The 24,977-nt window shown below is 54.4% G+C and overlaps 1 protein-coding gene across 1 annotated transcript in view; it reads left to right on the top strand.

Annotated features, from left to right (window-relative positions):
* LOC102385995 (Fc receptor-like protein 4) overlaps window positions 1-21,982 on the top strand; it is a 25,465-nt gene extending 3,483 nt beyond the window's left edge. The window contains 14 exon segments of the mRNA XM_025195391.1: window positions 8,457-8,588; window positions 8,591-8,663; window positions 9,311-9,577; window positions 10,327-10,393; window positions 10,395-10,579; window positions 11,353-11,637; window positions 12,097-12,384; window positions 14,738-15,040; window positions 16,548-16,652; window positions 17,613-17,640; window positions 19,735-19,832; window positions 20,711-20,776; window positions 21,647-21,678; window positions 21,789-21,982. Of these exon segments, the coding sequence (XP_025051176.1) occupies window positions 8,457-8,588; window positions 8,591-8,663; window positions 9,311-9,577; window positions 10,327-10,393; window positions 10,395-10,579; window positions 11,353-11,637; window positions 12,097-12,384; window positions 14,738-15,040; window positions 16,548-16,652; window positions 17,613-17,640; window positions 19,735-19,832; window positions 20,711-20,776; window positions 21,647-21,678; window positions 21,789-21,932 (2,073 nt within the window). The 3' untranslated portion in view covers window positions 21,933-21,982.
* Window positions 21,983-24,977: the final 2,995 nt, after the last annotated feature.

The raw sequence follows: 24,977 nt of genomic DNA, 5'->3' as shown, positions 1-24,977 counted from the left end.
CCCCGCCGCCGGTCCCACTCAACGCTGCCAATACTGGCTACAAACCGACCAATCTGCCAAGCATCCCTGGCTACCTGGGCCTATGCGCAGGGCCGGGCCTTTCCCCTCCCCGCCCAGGTGACCAGAGCATCGCCTCCCAGGCGCCAGGCTTTTGTCTGCAGATAAGGTGGGAGATCCCCGTCCGGAGGGATTCAACACCAGCCTCTCAGGCTGGCTGAGACAGATCTCTGGAGAGGGGCACCGACAGTGGCATTTCTGCCACAATGTCTCCCACATGGGTCACAAAGGAGAACTTTATTGATTCAGGAGGTAGGGCGGAAACAAGGTAAAAGGTAGAGCAGTATCATGGAAATATCAGAGGAATATCAGAGGAATCCCATAGAGCAAACCAGGGTGGCTGAGGTAGCCGTTTCAACACGCATCTGAGTTACTGAAGCTAAATATCTAGTCGGATCTCTAGTAGGTTACTCACACGCATTGTCTAGAGGTGGTTGTTGTTTCCTCTGGAGGCAGGGCACTCTTGGAGGATGCGGTGATGAGGAGAGAGCCAGGTTCAGATTCACCTGGATGACCGCATGGCTAATGGCTGCCTTCTTCCTGGCCCAGGCCTTTAAATAACCCTTCTGACCTCAGCAGCCGGTCCAATCAAAGCTGCCAGTACTGGCCACAAGCCAACCAATCTAAAAAAGCATCACTGGGTACCTGGGCCGGTGAGCGGGGCTTTTCCCCCCTGCCCAGGTGACCAGAGCATTCAGGCACCAGGCTTTTGTCATGCAGACAAGGTGGGAGATCCCCGTCCTGAGGGATTCAACACCAGCCTCTCACGCTGGCAGAGACAGATCTCTGGAGAGGGGCACAGATGGTGGCATTTCTGCCACAGACATTATATATCTGGACTTTAAAAAGCCTTTGATCTGGTGTCCCATGATCTCCTCATGGAAAAATTGGCCAAATGTGGCCTCGGCTACACCACAGTTGGATGGCTGGGTAATTGACTCCAAGGTTGGACCCAGAGAGTAGAGGTCAATGGCAGTGAATCATTATGGTGCTCCGTGACCAGTGGCATCCCCCAAGGCTCTGTCCTTGAACCGGTTCTCTTCAACAGCTTTATCAACGATGTGGACACTGCTGTCAAAAGCACGCTGGCCAAGTTCACCGATGACACTAAACTTTGGGGCATAGCGTCCACACCTGAGGATAGGCTAGTGATCTAGGCTGACTTGGATAAGGTTAGTAAGTGGGCGGATATAAACATGATGATTTTCAATCCAGAAAAATGCAAGGTACTCCATCTCGGGGAAAAAAAACCCCACAGCATGCTTATAGGCTTGGCAGTGCTATGCTCACTAGCACCACAGCTCAAAGAGACTTGGGGGTCATGACTGACCACAATATGAACATGAGCCACCAATGTGATGTTGCAGCTGGTAAAGCAAATAAAACTCTGGCTTGCATCCATAGACACTTCTCAAGTAAATCTCAGGATGTCATCCTCCCACTGTACTTGGCCTTGGTGAGACTGCATCTGGATACTGCATCTAATTCTGGGCTCCTCAGTTCAAGAAGGATGTCAGAAAGCTTGAGAGAGTCCAGAGGAGAGCCACATGCATGATCAGAGGGCAGGAGGACAGGCCTTATGATGAGAGGCTGAGAGCCATGAGACTCTTCAGCCTAAAAAAGCGCAGGCTCAGGGGTGACCTGGTGGCTGCCTATAAGTACGTAATGGGTGTGAATCAGGATCTGGGGGAAAATCTGTTCACCAGAGTGCCCCAAGGGATAGCAAGGACCAATGGTCATAGCCTCCCCCATGATTGTTTTAGGCTGGACATAAGGAAAACCTTCTTTACTGTCCAAGCGCCAAAGCCTGGAATAGACTCCCTCCAGAAGTGGTGCAGGCACCTACTCTGGATTCATTCAAGAAACGTCCGGATGCTTATCTTGCTGGGATTCTTTGACCCTAGCTGACTTCCTCCCCCTGGGGCAGGTGGCTGGACTTGATGATCTTCAAGGTCCCTTCCAGCCCTAATGTCTATGAAATCTATGAAAGCCAGTTCCAAAACTGGGTCCAGACTAGAAAGCCTAGGGAGAGTAAACAGGTGGAGACCAAGAAGGCCGAAGCCACAGTAAGTGAACAACATGACAATAGCACCCACAAGGCTTGGGGCATTGTGTAAGGGAGGACTGGAGCCATGCAATTAGACCCTAACGCTTTAGGTATGCTGCAGCAGCACAGCCATAGCGAGGCCCAGCGAGGGGCCTGGGAGCACTAAAGGCCAGTGGGGGTCCAGTTGGACTGGAACCACGCAAGGGCCCATAGGCAGCCTCCCTCTTATTATTGCAATCATTATTCCATCAAGGCATGGTGGGTGAGAAGGGAAGGTGCTCTAGGGGCAGAGTGGGGCATGGTTGCAGAGCCACCAGAGGACATCAAGACTGCCCCTGGAACCCCAAGCTGCTACAGTGATAGAAAATAAGAATAATGCAGGCAAGGCAAACAAAATAACCCCCCAATTCTATATCTACTAGTCCTAGGGTTGTCACAGAGGCATGGTACATCTGGCAAAAGCTTCACCTTGTAGTTCTCTCTTGAATGTCAGATGTCAGAAGCCAAAGCCCACTGCCTCTTCCCCACCCCCACCCCCAGTGAGGTGGATGACATGGGCTGGTGGTGTTCCCTCTGTCCATGGTTGCCTCAGTTTCCCCACTTGGGGACCCTTTGCTGCTCTGAAATCCCTCTTTTTGTATCCTTTTCCTCCTCTGATGACTCTTCATTCCCAGGCATCATTGACTGGTTTCCCTGCAGTCGTCATACTGTCCATGTTCTGTTCTGTCAGCATATTCCTTTGCTTCCTAAACCCATCACATACATGCATCTTAATTTGGGCATTGATCGGTTTCCTAATTTGGTCTGTCCATCAAAACCGGAAGTACCAAGGGCTCTGCAGCTGGTCACTGTGACCTAGCCACCACAGCAAAGTCCCTTATTTCTGTTTTGGGGTTTTCAGGGAACACTTCAGTTTCCCAGCCTGTCTGTCTGCTGGTCTAGACACAGTGGGCACTTGTATATGTGATGGGGTTTAGTCCTTCAGGGTTGCATTCTATGACCCCTAAATTGAAACGGTGAGTTTTGAACTGAAACCATGGGTTTCATTTTTTTCATTATGTATATACACTTATATACATTTCATTGGACTGGTGCCTGCTGAAGGCAGAAGCAACAAGGGGCCTGATCCTTTTTTCTTTTCTGGTAGAGCCTGCCCACATCTCCTTAAGCTGGAGTGTGTGCTGCCAGGGGGCTGAGTGGCCCTTGAGATGCAAGGGGTCTCAGTCCTTCCCTCTGTGGTGGCAACAGCCCCCAGGGTTGTCAGGGTGGGCTGCTAGTAGGCCAGGTGCTGCCCTAGCTTGGAGGTACCCAATCCAACTCTTCCCTGAGCCTGCCTGGGCTTCCAGTGCCCTGTACACCATCCCCACCATCTTCTTCTGCTTCCAGCACACCTAGCTGCCCTCCTGCCACTTTTCCACACTGCCCCAGTGGCAAGCCAGCCCACCCCTGGGTGGCATCAGGTGTCCTGGCAGCCACAGGTGCCTGGTGAAGGCAGAAGCAGTGAGGGTCCAGATCCTTTTTTTTGGCACACCTTTCCCACAGCCAGGGGGTGAGTTGACAGATTAATGATTGCAATGTTCCAAGTTGCAACATTGCAAACTCAATTACAATCAGGATGTGGCTTAGTTTGTGACGATGCATACTCATTTAAAGCCCCTGCAAAATGGGTATGTGTAAAGTGTGATGCCATTAAGCCATGCAAAGGGAAATTTTCATCAAGTGTACATCATAACAGCCTCACCTGTAAAAGCCCACAGGGGGCCTTGAAGGAAACTTTGTCACAAACAGGCTTTTAGAAAACAATTAACCCTTGTTGTTTCCTGAACCATTGTTGTAATGCAATATCTACTTTACCTACATGACAATTCCTAAAAGCAAACCTCCAAATATAGTTTTCTAGCCATCAAACACCAGGGTAACACTGAAGTCACCAGTTTTTCTCCCATGGGAACTCTCAGCAGCTGTGGAATGAACAGGGGCAGTAGCGGCCTTAGGGGAGGGCAAACCAGGTGACCACCCCACACATTAGGGGGTCCAAATTTTTTGGGGGGTGAAATTTTGTAAGGAAGTGGCTCTAAGGGGCCCCAAATGACTCTCTTTCCTCTCTGTAGCAAAGAGCTCCAGACTGTAGTGGGCATATAGCTCTGCTAGGGGGTTTCTAGACGGAAGCAGAGCCTACAGGGAGTGACAAGAAGGGCTTATCAGCAAAGAAAAGCATGTCCTGCAGACAGACAGGTGTGGGGTGAAATAAGACCTTGCACAAGTCAGGCTGAGACAGACTTTGCAAAGGAAATGACATCAAAGAACAAAAGGTGCTTCTGCCACACAAACAACAAAAGTGGGACCATGATGCAGTAAAGAGGGAATCTTCTTCTTCTTCTTCTTCTTGTGTCTCTGCACGACATTTGGCCATTTTGTTACCCATTCTAGTACTCATTTATTGTACCTTCCCAGTCTTTCATTGTACATGCACCTTCAAGCAGTGGCATTGCAATGTGGATTTTGTAGTCTGACGCTCTGTGCCACAGTCACAGGTGGTTGGAAAAATGGTATAGCCCCACTTCTCCATTAGTTCCTTGGAGCATCCAATTCTGGTACATGAGGGGTTGAGACATCACCAGCATCACCAATCATATTTCCTTTTACGACCAGGTAACCTGGACAAGGGAGAAGAGGTTGATGTTGTATATCTTGACTTAAAATAAGCCTTTGATCTTGTATCCCATGATCCCTCTTAGCAAAACTGGCCAAGTGCGGCCTCGGCTTCACCACGATCTGCTGGCTGGGGAATTGGCTCTGTGGTTGGGCCCAGAGGGTGGTGGTTGACGGAAGTCAATTGTCGTGGTGCCCTGTGACCAGTGGGGTCCCTCAAAGCTCTGTCCTTTGGCCAACACTAGTCAACATCTTCAATAATGATGTGGACATTGGTATCAAAAGTGGAATGGCCAAGTTCACCGATGACACCAAACTTCGGGGTAAAGTGTCCACACCAGAGGACAGGAGGGCGATCCAGGCTGACCTTGACAGGCTCAGGAAATGGGCAGACAAGAACCTGATGGTGTTTAACACTGTAAAATGCAAGGTTCTCCACCTTGGGAGGAAAAGCCTGCAGCATCCTTATAGGCTCAGCAGTGCTACGCTGGCTAGCACTTTGGACGAAAGGGACCTGGGGTCATGATTGACCACAAGATGAACATGAGCTGTCAGTGTGATGCTGCAGCTAGTAAAGTAAGCAAAATGCTGGCTTGCATCCATAGATGTCCCAGGACATCATTCTCCCCTTGTACTCGGCCTTGGTGAGGTTGCAGCTAGAATACTGTGTCCAGTTTTGGGCTCCACAATTCAAAAAAGGATGTGGAGAAGCTTGAGAGAGTTCTGAGAAGGGCCACGTGTGTGATCAGAGGGCAGGAAAACAGACCTAACGACAACAGGCTGAGAGCTATGGGACTCTTCAGCCTGGAAAAGCGCAGGATCAGGAATGATGTGGTGGCTGCCTATAATTTTATCAGGGGTGCTCACCAGGATCTGGGGGACATCTGTGCACTAGAGCGCCCCAAGGGATGACAAGCTCAAATGGTCACAAACTCCTCTGCGACCGTTTCAGGCTGGATGTAAGGAATGTGGGAGAAATCAAACTTCACGTTGTGGTTGTATCAGAATTGACAGTACCATCTTGGTTTATTTAAAGCTACACAAGTGATCACGAGGAGGGTTCTCAAAGGAACCCTGACCTCTACAAGTTCACAAGCGTATTTATACTTTAGACAGTGAGAAAAGATGAAGGGTTCAGACAAAGCAACCTTGAAAGAAACAGGAAGAAGTTGATCATTCGTTTGTCACACGTAAGCAGTTTACTTTTTCAGAAAAAACATTGTTTTGGGAACAGCTATCAGTTTTGGGTTTTTTTGGTTCCTGGAAAGGAGGAGGTTAACATCTGCACACAGACAAAACAAGGTATGAAGGTTTTTCCTTATCTTAGAACATTTTAAAACACATAGCATCAGCATCAGCATCTTTTTCTCTTCTCTTTCTCTCTCTTCTTAGTCAAGTAAGAGGCCTGGTTACACTTATTTCCACATTCCCCCCTTTTGGGCCCTTTTTGGCCCAACATATTAGATATTTATCGCCATGAGTCTTTTAACTTCTAATTTTTCTTTCTCTTTACCTTTTCACTGTTTTAACATACATATCACAAAAGTCGGTCCAATTAAGGGATAAAGCAATTATGGGCACCCTTGTTATTGTACTAGGAGGCAAGTGGGAACATACTCAACGTTTAGAAACATTTAAATTCTTTACATATTGATAAGACAGTTGAAGAAAAGCATTTTTGTGAGCATGCCAGTGCGGAAGTGATTTTTTTTTTTTTACCTTAACAGCTTCTATCATCCCCCCTTTGCTCACGTGTGCTATGCTATGGTGTATGCGAGCAAGATAGGGAAGAAGGACCATTGGGGCAACCAGGTGGCCATCCAGGGAGAACCACAAATGGTCAGGGTGTAACACACACCCAGCCAGTCTCCACATATATTTTTCTGGTTCTGGAGTCTGATCTTGGAGGAGGGCAACGTCGTGAAGACTTGCCAATGGAGACTGGTTAGTTGAGATAGACAAAAACACAGGTGTAACCTGGGGAGTGGAAATAGCCACAGCTTTGGCAGCGGAGTCTGCCAGAGCATTTCTATGTGTAACATCATCATAAGGGTTCTGGTGATCTTGGCATTTAATAATAGCAGCAGCAGAAGGTAACTGTAAAACATTTAACAAGGCATTTACATATGGACCATTATTAATTTTGGCACCTCCTGACGTGAGGAAGCCTCTTTGCTTCCAAAATTGACCATAATCATGTACAATACCAAAGGCGTAGCGAGAATCAGTGTAAACATTAACAGAGGTACTAGAGGCTAGGGTGCAAGCCCTGGTAAGGGCCACAAGCTCAGCAACTTGAGCTGAATACACATTGGGCAAGTGATGGCTTTCTATAACATCATATTGGGAACATACTGCATATCCTGCAACAAGAGAACTTTTTGAGGTTCTTTGACACGATCCATCAACATAAAATACTAGATTTGGGTTTTGCAAGGGGGTGTCCTTTAGATCAGTGTGGGGCATTGTTAGGTGGGCAGTAACAGCAATACAATCGTGGGGTTCACCATCTGAAGGAGCAGGCAACTGGGAGGCAGGGTTTAAAACAGGGCATCTAGTTAAAGTAATATTTCTAGCAGAAAGAAGCAAAATTTCATACTTAGTCAAGCTAGCATTTGAAAGGTGTTGAGTTTTAGTTTTTAGTAAAAGGGCTGCTACAGCGTGTGGGACAGCAACAGTAAGAGGAGTCCAAGCCCCCAAGGTCTGGAATAGCCTGCCACCAGAGGTGGTTCAAGCACTTACTTTGAACACCTTCAAGAGAAATTTGGATGTTTATCTTGCTGGGATCCTATGGTCCCTGTTGACTTCCTGCCCCTGGGGCAGGGGGCTGGACTCGATGATCTTCCATGGTCCCTTCCAGCCCTAACGTCTATGAAATCTATGAACATCACATTTGCTATGGTTCGTCAGCCCCTGGTGCTAAGAACTTGGCTGTTTGAATGTCCATTTTTACACTGTCAGGTATTTTCTTCAGCCTCCATTTTGAAATCTGTAGTCATGTCTCCTTGGGTGTGGCATCGGCAGTTTTGGGACTGGTGAGGAAGTTCTTGCTTGACTTCAAACCTTAGCGAGCTATGGGATGGTCGCACAGCAGGCGTCTCACATCTTCACCCTTCTATCCAGCTAGGACGGGGTAGAGATGAAAGATGATCTAGGGAGGACCCAAGGGCTAAGTGGGTGCTTTGCCTCTGGGGTCAGTGGTGATCCACCATAGATGCGGCAGGCGAAGTTAGGGTGGACAACAGGGATGAGGGCTCAGATGTGGAAAAAGCCAGAATGAAAGAGAGACAAAGCATGCAGCACTTGATGCTCCCTTGTTGGAGGGATCAGTGATCGCTGTCTCCAGGCCTGCTGCGGCCCAGAAATGTGAAAGAACTGGCACAGGCATTGCAGGCTCTGGGCTGACTCTCCGGCCCCTGGGATGCGCCTGTAGGCAGAGGGCAGTGGGACAAGCCTGGTGAGGACACCTGGACAGTGGGGAGGTGCTGCAGGCTGGCATGCAATAGATATGACAGTCATGAACCTGGCCCAGCAGCGCTGGGTCCTAGTGCTTGTGCTAGGCTCCTGTCCATACTTGACTAGGGGTGCAGTGGGATGGGGAGATCTTGCAGGCAGGAGCTCTGTCCTCACTCCAGCAGGGGCTCTGGGGAAGTCCTACCCCGTGTGTGCTGGGCTGATGACTCTGACCCTCTCTTGGCAGGTCGTGGGGCCAGAGTCTGCTCCTAGAGCACAAGGCCAGAAGAGTGCCCTGTGGGCAGCCAGTCTGACCTCCTGGAGGCAACAGACCTCTGGGCTTCATTGGGCAGGCTCAGGGTTGCTGTCAGCACCACCGGGCAGGAGGATCAGCCTTCACACGCCCCCATGTTGTGTCTTGTTATCATTGCAGCTCACGCCCTTGGCCTAGCTGGTGAGTCCTCTCATCTCTGATTTTCCTGCACAAATTCCAGGCTCCAGACCCCCTGGCGCCTGGCCATCCCTGGGCACTGGGGGGAGGCAGGGAGGAAGGGGAGCTGCTGAGAGACAATCCTACTGCCTCTGGTACTGGACATGTCCCATTCGCGGGAAGGGGAACTCCCGTTATACTTCCCCAGTGCTGCCTGCAGCAGGACAGTATCCAGGCACTGGGGACACTGCTGCGGCTTTTCCCCACTGCACCCTTGCACTAGGCCAGTGTTTCCCAACCAGTGCGCCGCGGCACAAAAGTGTGCCATCAGAAATGAACAGGTGTGCCGCAGAATTTTGCCATGGCAATGAGCTACAATGAGCTACAGTAGGTATGAGGATGGGGAATGCCTTAACAGGTGCGCCATGAAAAAACAATTTATGTAAGTGTGCCTTGGGCTGGAAAAGGTTGGGAAACACTGCACTAGGCAATAGCTGGCACTTGGCAGGAACGCCGGCTCCTTTGAGCTCCTTTGAAATCCCAGCCTAGGAGTGTAACCCTGGCCAGTGCCCTGGCTCTGTTCCCTGTGTGCAGGCTTGGGCTCATCCCACCCACCTGTGCACTGAATTCTCCTTTTCCTGCTCCCTCCCTCCCCGTCTGCCTGGCCCCAGCAGCTGCACAGAAGGCCGTGGTGGCCCTGGACCCCCCCTGGAGCACCGTGTTTGAGGGGGACAGCGTCACTCTGACGTGCAGTGGATCCCGCTCTTCTGGAAGCACCCGCACCTCTTGGTATTTTACTTCTAGGGAGCATGTCTCCGAATCAATAGAAAGAAACAGACTCCAAATTAAAGCTGCACAAGTGAAAGACACAGGCAAATACCAGTGCGAGACCCATGGCTCCACACGCAGTGACCCCGTCCAGCTGACTGTCTCTCGTGGTGAGTGCCCTCAGGTGGGCTCCATCCTGCTCTGCACCCACTGCTGGGACCCACAGGCCTCCTGCGGTGGCAGTCAGGGGCAGTTGTGTTGGTCCTGCCCCCGCGCCCCCCTAACCCCCAGCTCCCTCAGGGCTCTCCAGGGCCCAACCAAGAAGGTCTCTCCAGCTGCAGGACAGACGCTATGGCATACTGTCCCAGTTTGCTAAAGACTAGGCAGCAATGGGACAGGTGCTTCCTGCTCTGGCAGCGCAGGGTTGTGGGGGCTGTGCCCATGTAGGGGGATCAGTCCGTAGGACAGGACTGGGAGCTGGGTTTGCTCCCAGGGCCGTGGTGTGGACAGGACAGCCAGTATGGCCTCTGCCTGGGGGAGCTGCCAGCCAGTGCCCTGTTGTGCTGCCTTGGGGAGCTGCCAGGTGGTGCCATGTCACCTAGTCTCGGAACCGGTCACTCATCTCCTGCCTGCCCCTTCACTCGGCCTGGTCTTGTCCCGGCGGCCGTTGTGTGGCTCTCATGCCCCTGCCTCAGGGCACGTTCCTCTGATTCTGCTCCAACACTAGAGGGGACTCTGGGCTGTTTTCAATGGGGCCCAGGGCACTTTTCTGGGTTTCTGCCCCTCCCTCACTTCGGTGGATAACCTGCCTTGCTCTGTGTAGCCTGCAGCCCCCGTCCTGCCGGGCAGCGCATGCCGAGGAGTGCGGTACGTCATGCAAGGGTCCCTGCAGCTCCTGCTCGCTGCGTCTCTCTTTCAGGCTGGCTGATTCTCCAGGCCCCGCATTATGCAGTGTTCGAGGGGGACCGGCTGGTTCTGAGATGTCGTGGGCGGGGGTGGGATGAGATACTACAGAGATGGAGCAGACATCACACCAAGGCCTGTTCAGCCCAGTTATACTATTGATCAAGCAAAGACAACAGACGGTGGCAGATACCAATGTAAAGGAGAAGTGTTCTCTGGTTCTGTTTATTATACACATGCCTCTAATGAGGTGGTGGTTCTTGTCCGAGGTAAGGCACTGCTGGGGGTGTTGGGCCGGGCAGAGATGAGGCAGCCCCAGGACGCAGGGCAGGAGGGCACTGACCATGGGAGGGGGAAGGATCGCTTGGGCTGGATTGCCCCCGGTGCCTCTAGTCCCATTGCAGTCTGCCCCTGGGTTCACTGTGGTGCCACCGCCCTGACTGCAGCAGAGCCAGGCCAAGGGGGAGGTGAGACCAGATCAGAGGCCCTGATCTCCAGCTGTCCGAGCAGAAACCTCAGCTCTAGAGATGGGGACAGGCAAAGCACACGTGGTGGACAACAGTGCGAGAGCGACAGCAGCACAATGAGCGCTCATGCAGGGCCCACCTTACGTAGCAGAGGGAGCAGCATGTTGCTGGCGAGGCTCCTGATGTGGTGACCAGGGCTGAGACTTGCACTGGAGCCGGCCCTGAAACGTGGCTCTCCCCACAGTGAAACCCGCCCAGCCCCACACCCAGCCCCAGCCCCACACGTCACACGGAGCCGACCAGGGGGATGAACTGCCTGGCAGCTCTGGGATGCTCTGCCCTTCCAGCAGCCCGAGTCCTGGCCCTGCCTCCCCTTGTCCCGGGTTTGTGGGACCGTCCACAGGAGAGACACATTTCGTCTCCTGAGCCTAGACGCTCGCTGGGCTGAGAGGGGCTTGTGGAGCAGAGGTTTGCAATGTGGGGACAGACTCCCTTGACTCCTGGGACTCTCCTGAGCCTGCCCATGGACTCTGAGACTGAACGCTGTGGGGTGACCCAGTCTGGTGTCTTTCTAGAGCTGTTTTCAACACCCGAGCTGAGGGTGGCCGGCTCAGCAGAAATGAGGGAAGGAAGCTCGCTGGCCCTGAGCTGTGTCACGCAGCCCAGCCCCGAGAAACCAGACCTACGGCTTCAGTACTCCTTCTACAACAACAGCACGGTCGTGAGAGAGCCAACGAGCTCCCCCGAGTACCAGGTCCCAGAGGCAGGGCTGGCAGACTCGGGACCCTACTCCTGTGTGGTGCAGGCGGTGACCTCAAGTGTCCAGAAACGGAGCCCCGAGCGAGACATCGAGGTTAAACGTGAGTGTCGGTGCCAGGGATTGTGGGCCAGGGTCTGTGGATCCAATAGGACAGGGGTGTTGAACTCTCCCTGGGCCCCAGCCTGGATCTAGACCGTGGAGGCTTCTCCCAGCCTGGACCCATGGGCACAGTAGCAGCTGTGGTGGGACCGCATTTGGGCAGCAGCACGGAGGGTGGGGGGTGAGGGGCAGGCAGCCTGGAGCTGCATTTGGGCATCTTCTGTTGTGCCCTTTGCTCCAATGGCTGCTGTGCTGGGGCACCTGGGCTCTGCCCCATGTAGCTGTGAGCACAGGGCTGTCATTATGGGGCGCCTACAGGAGCCCCCCACCTCCCATAACTGAGGTGCACGTGGGGCCACTAGTCCTCACTGGGGCAGACGGGCTGAACCCCCTGGATGTCCCTGCATCCTGGGGCTGGGTCAGTGCAGCGGGTCCCACTCCCCTCTTGGTCTCCCCACAGGAGTCCCCGTCTCCGGAGTCACCCTGGGGGTGCAGCCCCGCAATGGGCAGGTGGTGGCAGGGGGGCGGCTGGTGCTGAGCTGCTCCGTGGCTGCGGGCACGGGGCCTCTCGCCTTCTCCTGGCACCGGGAGGGCTCTGGCCTGGCTCTGAGGACAGAGACTTTGCGCTCACGGAGGATGGACTACGAGATCTCTGCTGCCATGGAGAGAGATGCCGGGGAGTATTACTGCGCTGCCTCGAATGGCCACGACCCGGTCCTGAGCCCACGGGTGACAGTCACAATGTGGTGTGAGTGGGTCCCAGCTGACGGGAGGATGGGGACATGTTGTTTCCCTGGGGAGGACGTGACTCCCAGCAGTCCCAGGCCCTGTGGGGCGGGTGCTGGTGGATAATGGTGCTGGGGCCCAGGCTGCTGGGAGGGGAGGTGGGAGGCTGCTCCATGCAGGCAGCGCCACGAGGGAGGCGGCTGCGGCAGCAGGAGGCCAGGGGCAGCGGGGCGTCCCTGCAGGGTGCGGGGGCGCAACACCCACTTGTCACCGCTCTGGTACCATGGGGGCTCCTGGCAGCCAGGTCTGGGGCCACATTTTCATCCCACTGAAACCCTTCATCTTCCTGAAGAGCATTTTATGGCCACAGCGAGAAATATCTCTGGAGAAATCCCATGATGGGCTTTTCTTTCCCCTCAGCTCTCACTTGTCTCTTCCTCTTGCTCGCCCTGGGCAAGTGAGAAAGTGCAAAAAGATAGAGCGAGGAGCCGTGCTGGAGTGCTGTTCTGGGTGTGATTATCCAGGGAACGAACAAGAAGCAAGATGTATTTGCCAATGTCTTTTCTTAGGCCAACCTCACAGTTGGTTGGCACATTAGAGAAGATTTGGGGCACAAAATGCCCTTCCTTAGCTCTCAGAAAGCAATACTTTCTTAGGCCAACCTCACAGTTGGTTGGCACCTTAGAGAAGATTTGCCCTTCCTTAGCTCTCAGAAAGCAATACAAGCCACCTCAGCTAAATACGAGGTAGAAGAGATGCTGTGGCAGCCTACACACTGCCCTGGGTGTGTGGCCCCGGCCCCACGTGAGAGGCCAGAACGCCCCATAGCAGGCGTGGGCTCCACATGTGTCCATGGGATTCGTGCCACTTGACACGGCTGCTCCTAGCCGGGCCCAGGGCGTCCTGGAGCCAAGGGCTGGAGTTCTCAGGTCTCAGAGCAAACCCGTCCCCTTTCCCGGGGGAGCATCAGCACTGGGGTTTGGACTTTGGAAGTGCCCAGGAGCCCCCATGTGCGGGTGCTGCACAAACACGGACCCAAGGGCCAGCCCAGCTCCCAAGAGCTGACAGCTGTAGTGAGCAAAGGCCCCCTCCCCCATCCTCCTCCCAGCACCCTGGGACAGATGGAGCTGTGACGTGCCCTGGTCTCTCTGTCTGCCCCAGTGTCCCCGCCTGTCCTGACCCTTAGTGCAGACAACTTCTGGGCCACCATCGGGGATGCAGTGGAGATCCTGTGCAAGTTGCAGCAGGGCTCAGCTCCTGTGGTCTATCAGTTCATCATGAGGGAGTCCTGCTGGGGCTCAGGACAGTCAGTGCTGACAAGCCAGAGTCCCTCAAACTTAACCTGATGTCCACATGACTCTGGGGCCTACTAGTGCAAGGCTGTCAGTGGCACAGCTGGCAGCCCCCAGCACAGTGCCCCCTCCCACCTCGCTGTGCTAGGATACCAGGGGAAAATTGTGATAACCCAGATGGGAGGTGTCCTGGGGTACTGCAGCACTCACAAGTACAGCTGTGCATGGGCTGTACAATGCCTGCACAGACACAAGTCACTAATCATCCCTGTGCAGTCCAGGTGATTGTTCCCTTTTCCTTTGGGGTGCAGGTCCTTTCTTTATGTAGCTGGTCTCTTCCAAAGGCTGAAGTCAACCCCTTTCTTCTCAGTCCAGTCGGCTGATTGACCAGGTAGAACATCCCATGGATGGTACAAGACCTAGGTGGTTGCGTAGGTGTCAGCCTGGGGGAATAAAACATCCAGATCCAACAGCCTGGTTTTTTCCAGGCACGTTGCTCTTGTGCACTCTGATCTCACTGGTGGGAACAGGAAACATCGCCTGCTTGGAGAGCACAGGGGTCCTTCCGCTCTAAACCAGCTCTCTCTTCCTGTAGCAATGGTCACGGAGGGGCTTCCTTGCTAGGGCTGGGCCACCGCTTTGGAGCCCTGCAAGCTCTGCGTTAGGGGCAGGACGACTCTAGGGCAGCTGACTATGTTGGGTGTGAGGGACTTCTCCTCCCCTGCCATCTCACCCTCCTGCAGGAGGTCTGGGCACCGCTGCCGCTGGAGCCCACACAGCTGCTCGGAGCAGCACAGCATGGGGAGCTGGCAGGTGACACAAAGCCCCTGCCCCATGGTGCTCCCTCTTCCACCCCACTACCCCACCTGGGTGCAAGTGCCCTGCCAGGTCCCCTCTAGTCTGTCCCCATGGCCAGGGCAGGGCAGCTCCCTGCAGCCTGTTCTGTATGGTGCCCCCTCCTCCCTGCCCCATTGACTCCTCTCTTCTCTTTGTGAACCGGAGCTGGGGGCAGGAACCGTCCCCTGTCGCCTCCTCTCCCTCCAGGCTGGTTCTGGGCTCATGCCCTCTCCCTTGTGCTTGCAGTGCCTGTGACTGGGACCAGTATCATCAGAGATAAGCCAGAGCTGGTGCTCACAGTGGGAGAAAGCCTGAATCTCAGCTGCTCAGTGCAGGCGGGGACAGACCCAGTATTCAGGTGGCTTCACAACAGCCAGGAGCTGGACGCGGCCTCAGGGCCGGGGCTGCTGAGTCCTGTGGGGCACGTCCTGTATGTGGAGTCAGTGCAGCTGGGCCATGCGGGGAATTACCAGTGCATCGCCAGCAACCAGCTTAGTCTGGAGAAAGTCTTCCAGGTCTCCAGCGAGATTCTGGCCATCACCGTGAGAGGTAAGGCCAGGGCTGGCTGAGGGACAGGCTGGGTGGGGGCTGAGGTAGGACCTAGGTCAGGGTTATAGCCAGCTGCAGATGCAGATTCAAGACCCCGCTGGGGCTTTGTACCCAGCCTGGGTTTCATGGTGAGATGTGATGTGTTTGGGCTGTAGTAGCAAGAGAGCAAGAGGGATCCATCCTGGTACTGGTACCTCCAAGATCCCAGCCTGATCCTTAGCCAGGCTGTGCCTCTGTCTCACAGGTCGTAGCTGGGAAGGAGTTTTTGAACAATAATGCCCTCAGCAGGGTCTGGAGTCCCTGCCTGGAGCCTGGTCCCTTTTGGCGGGGGTGAGGTGGGGAGTATGAGGGTAGCAGGGAGGGCATCATTATGTTGTTGGGAAAGCTGGGAGGTGCCACAGCCTACTGACAGAGACCAAGCCCCGCTCAAATTCTCGTGGTCTGGCCCCCACGTGTCTGACACTGTTAGCAAAGGAGCACTGCTTCTTATGACCCCCAGTGCCCACAGTGCTAGGGCTGTTAAGGGGGCAGGAGGGGCATCCTCAGGGGCAGGAAAAAGAGCCTGCACTGGAAGGGAAGTGTCAGACTGGAGGTGGGTGGTCAGAGGTGCTGCTCTAGATCAGTCTCCAGACCAGTGTTACTTTCCATGAACAACCTTGTCACAGAAAGGAGGATGGTCTAGGGAGCTCTGCTAGTGACACAGCATGGGGGCATTGCCAAGAGAGGAGGATCCACGCATTGCACAGAAGAGCTGGGGTGACCCTGATTCCCTGGGAAATGGGGACAGGATGGGTCATGCATCTGGGGATGCTGTTGGAGGAGTGCTTTGGATGGGAAGGACTGAGGAGGAGGAAGCCCAGAGTGCATCAGTCCAATGCTGAATGGCTGAGACATCAGTGCAAGCTGCTGTGGAGAGTCCAGAGTGATGTACCAGGATGTCTCGGGTGGGCGCTGCCAGTGAAGACAGGGAAGGATTAATGCTGTGGCCTGAGGCTCTAGTGGCCTGTCGCCTGGGGCCACATGCAGAGCCCTGGGCACCGTGGGAGGGCAGAACGCAGACTGCGGCAGTGCAGGGGAGGGCTGGCGCAGCACCCGGGGAGTGGAGCACCTCTCAGGTGAGGCTTGGCTGGGTCGGGCAGGGAGGAGACATGCTGGGCATGGGCCTCACACTCCCTGTGAGCTGCTCGGGGGCAAGCCCTGGGGCGGGACAAGATCTTCTCAAGGGAAAGGCCAGTGAGGGCACAAAGGTGGATGGGAATAAAGCAGCAGGAGTTGCGGTGGCTGTGAATCAGAAGGCAGCTCCTGGCCCTCAGAGGTGTGGGGCTCTGGAGCTGCCATCCAGAGCCGTTGGGCACGAGACCCTGGCTCAGGATCCATTCCTGGAGGATCGTGGAAGATGCTGTCTGCAGTACCAGGGACTGGATGGATGGATGCAGTAAGCATCTCTCAGCTACTTGGTGCTGTGAATGGTGGGGGAGGCCTAAGCCTGTTTCCTTTGTCTCCCTAGAGGCCACGAGTGTCTGGGTGATTGTGGGCATGACTGTCGCCCTCCTGTGCTTGGTCAGTGCCGCTGTGGCTGCCATGTTCTACATCAGGCACCAGCAGAAAGCAGGTGGGTGTCTCCCTTGGCCTCGCTCTCACCATGCAGACCTCGCCATGCAGGGAGCTCCCTGAAGTTCACAGGCATTGCTGGCTGTGTGAGGATCTCACCCGCACAGGTGCTCATGGAGAGAGGGTATGAATTGGGCATAGACACAGGGATTCAGACTCCCCCTAAGTGTCCATGGTGCCTGCTCCCTGTCTACCCTGCTGAAGCTGTAGCCCATCTCCTGCCAGCTCCACAGGGACAACTAGGTCCAGGGTGCACCTGGAGGTCCTAGATCCTTACTGCTCCCAAGCGCTGCTCCAGGGGTTGGGGCTGGAAGCATGATCCTGGGCCCTGGTTCCAGCTCTTCCTCTCTCACCCCCGTCAGCTGCCCTGTCCTCAGCACTTGACACTATGCAGTGGAAAATGAACTCTCCATCACAGTTCTCACCACAGCTCCCTGAGCCCCTGTCTCTCATGCTCATGCACTACCGATTTTTAAAAAAATTTGTGTCTGGGGCTAAATCAGCCAAAGCAGTTCTGAATTCTATTGACTGAGTAGAGCTCCATCATTCAAGTCTGTGTGGCATGACCACCACCAAATCCCCTCCCCCAAAAATCTTCAGTCTGGGACTCCAAATCCAGGGCAGACACCCTACATGCAGGTCTTTAGCCTGGAGGCCTTGGAGTTCAGATGCTCCCTAGTTTCCTTTGTCCCAAGCCAAAAGACTCAAAGAGCAAGTGAGAGCGAAAGCCCAAGAGCAATCCCTCATCCCTATAAATTGTGTAGCTGAGGTCCTTGCCTTTGGAGGCATTTGTAGACTCTTGCAGGGGTCAGCCTGTTGGCAGTACAAGGGACAGGCCCTCAACTATGCTGAGTTATTTGAGGATGAGAAGAATGTGTCTCCCTTGCCAGATAAGTAAAACCATCTGGGCTTGACAGCTGGGGGAAAGGATCTAACACCCCTTTTCTCACTTGCTTTGCAGGGGAGACATGTTTCACTGCCTGGTGGAGGTGAGTGCAGCCCCAGGACCAGGCAGGTTGTTGGGGGTGGGGGTGGAATTGGGGTGAGTCCAATGTTGTCTTTTTTAAAGGGTCTTGGGTTATTCTGGGTGCTGACAGATGTGTAGCTCCCAGCTGTAACTCAGAGCACTTTGCATAAAGTGCTATGAGTTACAGCGATCCTCTTGACCCAACAGACATTTGCTATTGGGTCTAGGTGGTTGGGTGATTGAGCTCCAGTTTGGAGCAGCTGCATGTCTGCAGCTGCTCTCCTCTAGCCTGCCTGCCCCCAGCTCCAGCACTGTCCTTATAATGGCAGGCAGAGAAGGGAGGGGAGGGAGCTCAGGCTGGGGTTTGCCCAGCCTGTGCTGGAGGGTGGGGCTGGTGGATTGGAGCCCTCCCCCCCATGGTATGCACTGACACAAGTTAATGAAGATGCTCCACTTTGAAGTGCCTTCATGTGAACCCTCATGTAACGAGGGTTCAGACTGTCATGCGTTTGGACACTTATAAAGTACTCTGCAGCTGTGTACTTTTCATAGATTCATAGATGTAGGGTTGGAAGGGACCTTGCAGATCTTCTAGTCTGACCCCCTGCCTGGGCAGGAGAGAAAACTGGGCTCAAATGACCCCAGCTAGGTAATCATCAAGCCTCCTCTTAGTAAGGGCACAGCTGTGGAGTGCTTCAGGGGGCCAATTGCAGAACAAAACATCACTTGTATCAGCATCCTTTGTGCCCAGTGCCTGGGTCTTCTCTCAGCTGCTTGTGCTGCTGCTTCTTCCCCCAGTGACTATCAGACTACCTGGTTCTCACTAGTGTCACCACCTAAGGCTCTGCAGGTATCTGTCACCATCCCCTCTGCCACAGCCCCAGGCTGGGAATGGGAGGTTTATCCCTGGTGCATGCTGGCCAGTGAGTCTGAGGCTGCACACACAGTAGGGCATGCTCTGTCCAGGTTTACAGCAGTGACACTCAGGGTGAGTGGGCAGACAGGGTCAAACTGCATCACGACCCAGCCCAGGCTGTGGCCTCTCCTGTTAGCCAAAGTCAGTGCAGTTTTGGGGACCCTCTGGTCTGGTTTCTCAGTCTGACCCTGTTGGAGGTTGAAGGGAGGCAATGGAGTACAAGCTGCTGCTGACACCCCCAGCTGCTTGTGTGGAGACAGCAGAGTCAGTGTCCACTGACCCTGCACAGGAAGGAGTGGGGTCCTTGGGGGTAAGCTGGTCTAGGGATTTGCTATGTCTCTCCCTTGCTCTCAGCAATCAGCCTGGGATGGGGTGGAGGCAGCACCACGTGGACAGGGAGGTTTCATTGAGTTTCCTGAACTGCAAGCCCGATGTGGGCAATCATGGGGCAGCACCCTCCATGCTACCCACAACAGCGCCAGCTGTGAACTGGGAATCTAAGCTTCCCCCTAAGCAGCCGCTCGATTCCAGGGAAACCCGTCCCCGAGGAAGGTCATGGGGGGAATCCCTGCTGGGGGTGGGGACAGAGACTCCAGCAGGACCTTACTGAGGGCAGTGCTGGGCAGAGGAGCCATGGCATGGTGGACAGGGGAACCCCAAATTTTCCCTGCTGGGTCTCTGGCAACTGCTGGAGTGTTATGGGCCTATTTTTGTCCTGTCTAAAGCATGGGCCAGGTCCACTATGTAACAGAGTAGCCTCTGCGGCTACTGCCCAGTGGTGCTCCACTCAGAGATGGGAATGAAAGAGGCCCAGGACAATGGCCCTGCAGTCCCTAGGGACCCTCCTGGCCAGAGCCTTCTTCCTGGTCAGATAGACGGCCAGCTCCTGGCCAGGAGGAGGTTGACCAGGACTGGGGTGTTATGGGAGTATTTGAGACCAGGTGCAGAGACGAGTCACGTTGTTAGAGCAGGCACAAGGCTGAGACCCAGAACCACAGACCCTGCCAGGGCTTGATTCTTGCTTGCGCTGAGGACCGTTCTCCTCTGGCCAAAGCTTAGCTCCAGAAAGTCCCTTGGCATGAAGGTTAATCTGGGTCCCACATGTAAGTGCCTTCTTTGTCCTTGTCTCTGTCTCCCCATGCCCTGCTCTGTGTGTGTCCATGTTACTCCCCTCCGCTTACTGCATCTTCTCCTCCACAGGAACACCCTGGGCCCAGTGCAGCAGGAGCCCCGCACCCAGAGGCTGCCTCCCCCGGCAGCCGAGGCCACCACTGACCTGGATCCAGAGTACCACAATGGTAAGGCTTCTGCTTACTGGCTGCATGAGCAGCTGAGCCAAGCTGGGTGCTGGTGATCAGAGCAGGGGGTCGATGTCATGGGCAGAGGAAGCTGCCCAAGGCAGGAAATGTAATACGGATGTTCTCATGCTCTGGTCCCACGGCACCCATGTTTCATGAGCAGGCTGTGGTGCCCACTGGGAGGCTCTGCTCAGACCTGGCAGTATCTGTCATTCTGGAGGATTATGAACATCAGCATGAGGTGGGACCTTCCCTTCCTGGTCTCCTCTAGACACTTGCCTAGTTCCTTTCTCCATCTCAGGATCCATCTCCATCCCTGGCCCCTTGATAGGAGGAGCAGGAGGTCATGGACTCCAGGCTGAGAGCCCAGCACTAGAGAAATGTCTCACCTGGAACTGAACTGGCTGCCCTCACCCTCTGTCAGCACAGGCCAGCATATCTGCACCACCCAGGCAGAGTCACCCTGTGGACCTGGCACCTCCACACTGCCACTGTCCTGGACCACTTCCATCATGATGCCCATCAAGTGCCTCTGCCACAATTTCCAGCTTAGCTCCTGGAAGCAGGGCTTTCTGAGAGATGCCCGAAGGCTACCAGTGCCCTGTGGCACCATGGAGGAGCACAGCTGCACCATATCAGCTCATTGGTTTCCACTGGGGCACTGAGTTGCTGTGGCTGGAATGATCCAGCTCAATCAGAGCCCATCCCTGCTGAATTACAGCAGATCCCAGATGGTCTTGGCCAGCCTGCCCCTGCCTGGGGGCTTGGTGCCTGGGCTGCCTGGGTGGGACCGCAGCGGTCAGGAGCAGGGGGTGCACAGCACAGTCACTGTGCCTAAAGTCAACAAGGACTAAGTGAGCCCTGGCTTTTCCTTCTAGTGTGTCCCCGGCAGCAGAGCAGAGACGTGGTCTATTCCACTGTCACCTTCAAGAAAGGAAGCAACGGTGAGTGGCACAGAGCTGTGTCTTGCTGGAGACGCATGCATTTTTAAAATGTCCATTTCTCTGCCCATTCATTGAATTGATTAGTTTAAAAAATGTCCATTTAAACAGATTTTCTTTGCTGACTGACTTCTCTGGGAAACAGTGAAACTGTGTGTGTGGCTGTTAGCAGTCAGGCCTTTGTAGGCATGGGACAGACATTAGAGGGGGACACAGCAAAAATTGTGAAATGCTGTTTTCTCACCAGCATCTTGCAGTTCTTGTTACTGCAGTCATGGCTTGTCACTGCCGTAGCTCTAACGCTAACAGAGAAGTGTCACCTGCAAGTCAGAGGAGCCCTCTCAAACAGCAGGAAATATGGAGTGGGGTAAATCCCCATGGCCTTGGGCTCAGAGGCTGTCCTGCTCTTCAGGCTGCAAACTCCAGGTTTCTGGCTCCCCTGTGCCTGGCTCAGGCTGAAATCCTGTGGGGAATGGTGTTTGCTTTAGTGCTTGTCCCTTGGGGACCTCTGTTCCCATCTGAGACCAGGAGCACAGAGGCACGTGCAGGCATGGAAAGGAAGGGGAATGACCAGCCTCCAGCCCTCCAGAGCTTTGGTCGGGATTTGGTGCCAGGGCTGGTGTCAGCTGGCAGGGAAGCTCAGACACCTGGGGCCCCTGCTGCTTCATGTCCAGGTTGGTGGGATGCAGCTCCTAGGTTCAGACAGGGCTGGTGCAGGGGTAGGAGAGGGGCCTGGGGTCCCAGGTCCTCATTGTTGGGTCCCAGGCACAACAGGCAGCTTGAGCTGGTTGGGGAAGTACAGTGTGCTTGTGCCAGGGGCCCAGGGTGTGCATATTACTGCCCAGGCCTGATCCCTTTGTATCTCTCTCACAGCCAAGCCCACAGGAACCCCCAAAATGGATGATGTAAGTGTTTCTCCCCCACCCCCAGCCTGGTGCTCCCTGCCTACTGCTCTCATGGGGTGCCTGTCCATCCCTGCCCACCCCGCTCACTACCCCTGTGCTCTCTCCAGCAGGAACACCTTGTCACTTATGCTGTGCTCCCCAGCCTCAAGCCCTCCTGGGATTCGGCCAGCAGAGCGAGGGCATCAGAAGGGGGAGACCCATCCAGGAGTGACATTTATGAGAACGTTTCCCACCTGGACCTGCACCGACCCTAGAACGGCCCCTCAATGCCTGGGACCGCTGGGGCGGCTCAGTAACACCTCACTGCCCACTTGGCCTGCAGCACAGAGCCAGGGCATGAGGGCTGTGACCACAGGAGCTGATGCTCAGCCTGGTGCCTTTAGTGACAACAAAGCAGTGGCTAGGCTGCAGCTCTGTGCTGAGCGGCTGGTGCCATCCCTAAGGGCAGCATGCCCAGATGGCCAGGGCTGAGCTGCTGAGCTGTGTGACTGGCTGAGTTATGGCGTTTTGGCCCGGATGGAGGGAGCCCGGGTGGAAGCCGTAACCTGCTGTGTTCCCTGGAGCGGGGTCTGTGACTCTGCTGTCCTCACCCCAGAGGTTGCTGCTATCACAGACCTGCCCACTGAGGATGCCAGAGTCCAAGATGCTCCGTGCTGTCCTGCTGCTTGCCCCTAGGAAGAGACCAGCAGTTGTTCTGGGATAGCTCCGTATCCCCGCAAGCAGAAGTGGGTGGGAAGGGAATATTCAGGAATGCACCAGCCACAACACGCTGCTGCAGAGGTGTGGCCAGCTGAATTTAGGGTTTCAGCTTCTTCAACAATGGGGTGTTGTTCCAGGAAGATGGACTTCTAGGAAGAGATGGGGTCCACCTGATGAAGAGAGGGAGGAGTGTCTTGGCGTGCAGGATTGCTATCCTAGTGAGGAGGCTTTTAAGCTAGGCTTCCTGGGGGATAGAGATGGAGCCAAAAATCCAGAGGTAAATAAAGAGCCCAGAGAGCTGGATAAAAACTTAGTAAGGGGAAGTCATAATAGAAACCTTAGCGATGGTCTCCTGGAGAGGGTAGGACAATCAGATAGACACTGGAAATACTGGTGCAACAATATGAGAAACATCAGGAGCAAACAGGAAGAAGTGGGGGTCCTAGTACGCTCACAGAATTATGATGTAATTGGGATAAGGCAGAAGTGGTAAGACAGGATAGGCAGGGAAAACAGGTGATGGCCGCATGCTCCTCAAATATATTCAGGGGTAACTTTTTGATTCAGATGGTAAAGAGGCCAAGGAGGGTTGAAAGGTCTTGACTCATTGCTCAGAAACAGGTAGAAATTGGCTGAGCATATGAAGGTAAAAGTACCTGTGGTGAAAGTGGCCACGAAATGATAGAGTTTGTGAATGGGGACCTGGTGGACAGGATCCCTTGGGAGGCAAGTGGGAAGGGAAAGGCACTCAGGAGATCTGGCTGCACTTTAAGGGACTTCCTTAAGGGCGCAGGAGCAAGTTATCCCGACGTGACAGAAGAATGGGAAGTGCCACAGGAGGCCAGCATGGCCAGACAGGAGCCTTTTTCAGTTTCCTATAAAAGTTTCCTCTTTTTATAGGAAACTCAAAAAGGAATCCTATAAAAAGAGGAAATTTAGTCACAGTACTAAGGAAATGGTGGGCAAAGGGGAATAGCAAACCATCAGCTAACTTTGGGAGCATCAGCAGTTCACTTTGCGGCATGAAAGGGAGCCATTGTTTGGGCGCTGGGGGCAGGCGATGGGGCTGGCAGCGCTGCGGCTCTTCCTCAGACTGAGGGTCACTAGAAAGGCTGCTTCTTGGACATCCTCTGGTTCCTGCCTTCCCTCACACAGCTGTGCCTCCTCCAGCATGGATGGCAACCCTGGGGGTAGGGGGCCCACAAAGGGCTGTTCTCTGTAAATACTGCCACACCAAGGTTGGACACCAACAGAGATTGTACACTGCTGGGTGACACACATTTTGCAGCCCGGAGCAAACGACCACAGCGGTGCTCCAAATGCAGGGTGCATGCTAGGAAGACCTGTGGAAACAAGAGTGTGAAAAGTTGGGTGGTGTCTTGGGGAAACATTTGGACTGGCTTCGCCTGGTGTCATCTGTGGCTTGGTGTGGAAGCTGGGGACCCCTGAAGTTGGACACCTGGAAAGAATGGGCAGTGCTGGGTGAAGCCCATTTTCATGCATTGGGGGAACAGCTTTCAAGATGTGGGGTGCAGCTTGGGGACACAGCTCAGGAACTAGGGTGGGTGGATCCTGGGCACTATGAAAGGGCAACTGATAGGGGTAGCTTGCAACTTGCATGATACTGGGATGGTCCGGGGAGCTCCAGGGTTGGACACCGGCAGAGAATGTACGCTGCTGGGTGAAGCACAGTTTGCAGCCTGGAGCAAACGACCACAGTGGCATCCGTGCTAGGGAGACATTTCAGGAACTGGGGTGGGTGGATGCTGGGCAGTGCAAAAGGGGACCCAATAGGGCTACCCTTGCTGTGTGTGCTGTCAGCTCTGGCTTTGTGGGGAACCCTTAATTCAGATGACGAGTAAGAATGCATAATGTTGGCTGAAGCCCATTTTTTGCAATGGTGGATTGGTTTCCCAAAAGTGGTTGCAGCCTAGGGAGAGCCCAGAAAACAGGGTGGCACAAAACTGCATGCTGCTGAGACCAGACAGGAATAGGCAGTAGAGATGAGGAGGCAGTGCAAAGGACAGCTATGTTGGGCAGTGGCAGGGGAACAGTTTTTAGAGAGTAGCCTTCCCTCCACCCAGTTCAGATGAGTTCATAAGGATGACTTGACCTGGGGGCAACTATAGAATATGGGTGAACCACAGGGACCTAGAAGTGGGAAACCTTTGGGCTATGGTAATAGGGGAGTGTAGGTATGAACATGTCAGGCTAAAGGCTGCGTGTCTCTCACAACTGACCTCCAGCTGCGCACAGCTTGAATGCAGACGCATCCACACAGACTCCTGCTGATGAATCCTTGGCGGCATCTGTGGCAGAAATGCCACCGTCGGTGCCCCTCTCCAGAGACCTGTCTCTGCCAGCCTGAGAGGCTGCTGTTGAATCCCTCAGGGCGGGGATCTCGCTCCTTGTCTACATGACAAAAGCCTGGGGCCTGAATGCTCTGGTCACCTGGGCAGGGGCGGGGAAAAGCCCGGCCCTGCGCACGGGCCCAAGTAGCCAGGGATGCTTGGTAGATTGGTCGGCTTGTGGCCGGTATTGGCAGCTTCGATTGGACCAGGCTGCTGAGGTCAGAGAGGTTATTTAAGGGCCCAGGCCAG

Source organism: Alligator sinensis, unplaced genomic scaffold (genome assembly GCF_000455745.1).
Source record: "Alligator sinensis unplaced genomic scaffold, ASM45574v1 scaffold1326_1, whole genome shotgun sequence".
Lineage (NCBI taxonomy): Eukaryota > Metazoa > Chordata > Crocodylia > Alligatoridae > Alligator > Alligator sinensis.
This window is presented reverse-complemented; position numbering and strand designations above follow the sequence as displayed.